Raw genomic sequence first — 1,266 nt, forward strand, 5'->3', positions numbered from 1 at the left:
GATGGCAAACACCAGGCAGGTCCCACCAGTCCCACTGTGCCTCAGTTTCCCCAGGTGCTCTTGGGACACTTGTGAAAGCCCCGTGTCCCCTCCCTGGTCCCTCTCCCCACACCCAGGGCAGGGCAGGGCAGGGTCTGTCACAGCCCAGCCTGAGCCACCTTTGTCCCTGCTCCCCGCAGCCGGCTGCACACCCACCATCAAGGGACAGCCACCGCTTCCGCCATGGCATGGGGCTGGGAGTGCCACCGCTGCAGCAGGTCCCCCCACCCACAGGAGGACCTTGAAGGCATGATGCCAAATGGCACCAGACCCCCCCCGGGGAAGGGACAGGACATGGTCCCAGCCGAGCGGTACCCAGGTGGGGGGCAGAGCCCCTCCCGCCCGCGGGCACGGTGGGTGCAGGCAGCAGGAGTCCGAGGGCTGAGCAACACCTTCTATTGCTTCCAGTGTGACAGGGACACCCCGTGCCCCAGCTGGGGACAAAACCACAGAGCTGTTCCCACCCGGGGACACGGCCAAACCCAGTGGGGAGACGTGCCCGCAGCCACCCCGGTCCCAGCGCTGCTTCCCAGCCCCCCGGCCCCCGCGGGGTCTGGGGACATGTCCTGGTGAGAGGGGCTGTCCGGGACCCCTCCCCGCTCACGCCGGGCACTGCAGGTTGCAGTAGTCGGCAGATTCGAAGAAGCCGTAGACGTTGACGAGGGGGAACATGACGAGGGCCCCCAGGAGGGAGCCCAGCTGCTCCATGGCCCCGTACCACACCAGCGCGCTGTGGCTGCGGCTCCGCAGGATCACCCCGGCCATCACCTTCAAGTAGGAGAGCGTCCCGGTGAAGAGCACCCAGGAGAGGACCTGGCGGCAAGGGGGGGGAGAGCAATCAGCGGGGCCAGGGATGTCCCCCGCCATGGGGACAGGGGACATCATGGTGAGACCAGAGCCAGGGGTGATTCCCAGGTGAGAGGGACTCTGTGACTTACAATGGTGGCATCGCCCCACTGGGACTGCTGGAGGAGCGGGCAGGGGCTCATCACTGCGATGGCCATGTTGTAGGCACCAAAGCCTGTCCCCAACACCGTGAGAGTGCCCAGCAGGGCTAGGGACCTGCAAGGGACATGCAGGTGACATTAAGAAGTGCTGCCACCCGAGCCCCGGCAAGCAGCACAACCCCATCCTCCCCTCCTGGGGTGTCCCTGCCCCCTGGGCACGGGCACCCTGGGGACCCTCTCCCCACTGGTGCCTTCACCACCCACGATTGCAAACCAGGGG

At 66.9% G+C, this 1,266-nt stretch overlaps 1 protein-coding gene across 1 annotated transcript in view; it reads right to left on the reverse strand.

Moving 5' to 3' along the window:
• Positions 1-639: 639 nt before the first annotated feature.
• LOC104464699 (solute carrier family 52, riboflavin transporter, member 3-like) overlaps positions 640-1,266 on the reverse strand; it is a 1,657-nt gene continuing 1,030 nt past the window's right edge. The window contains 2 exon segments of the mRNA XM_010077524.1: positions 640-852; positions 978-1,101. Coding sequence (XP_010075826.1) covers positions 640-852; positions 978-1,101 — 337 coding nt within the window.

The sequence above is a fragment of the Pterocles gutturalis genome, unplaced genomic scaffold (genome assembly GCF_000699245.1).
Source record: "Pterocles gutturalis isolate BGI_N339 unplaced genomic scaffold, ASM69924v1 scaffold5131, whole genome shotgun sequence".
NCBI classification, from domain to species: Eukaryota; Metazoa; Chordata; class Aves; order Pterocliformes; family Pteroclidae; genus Pterocles; species Pterocles gutturalis.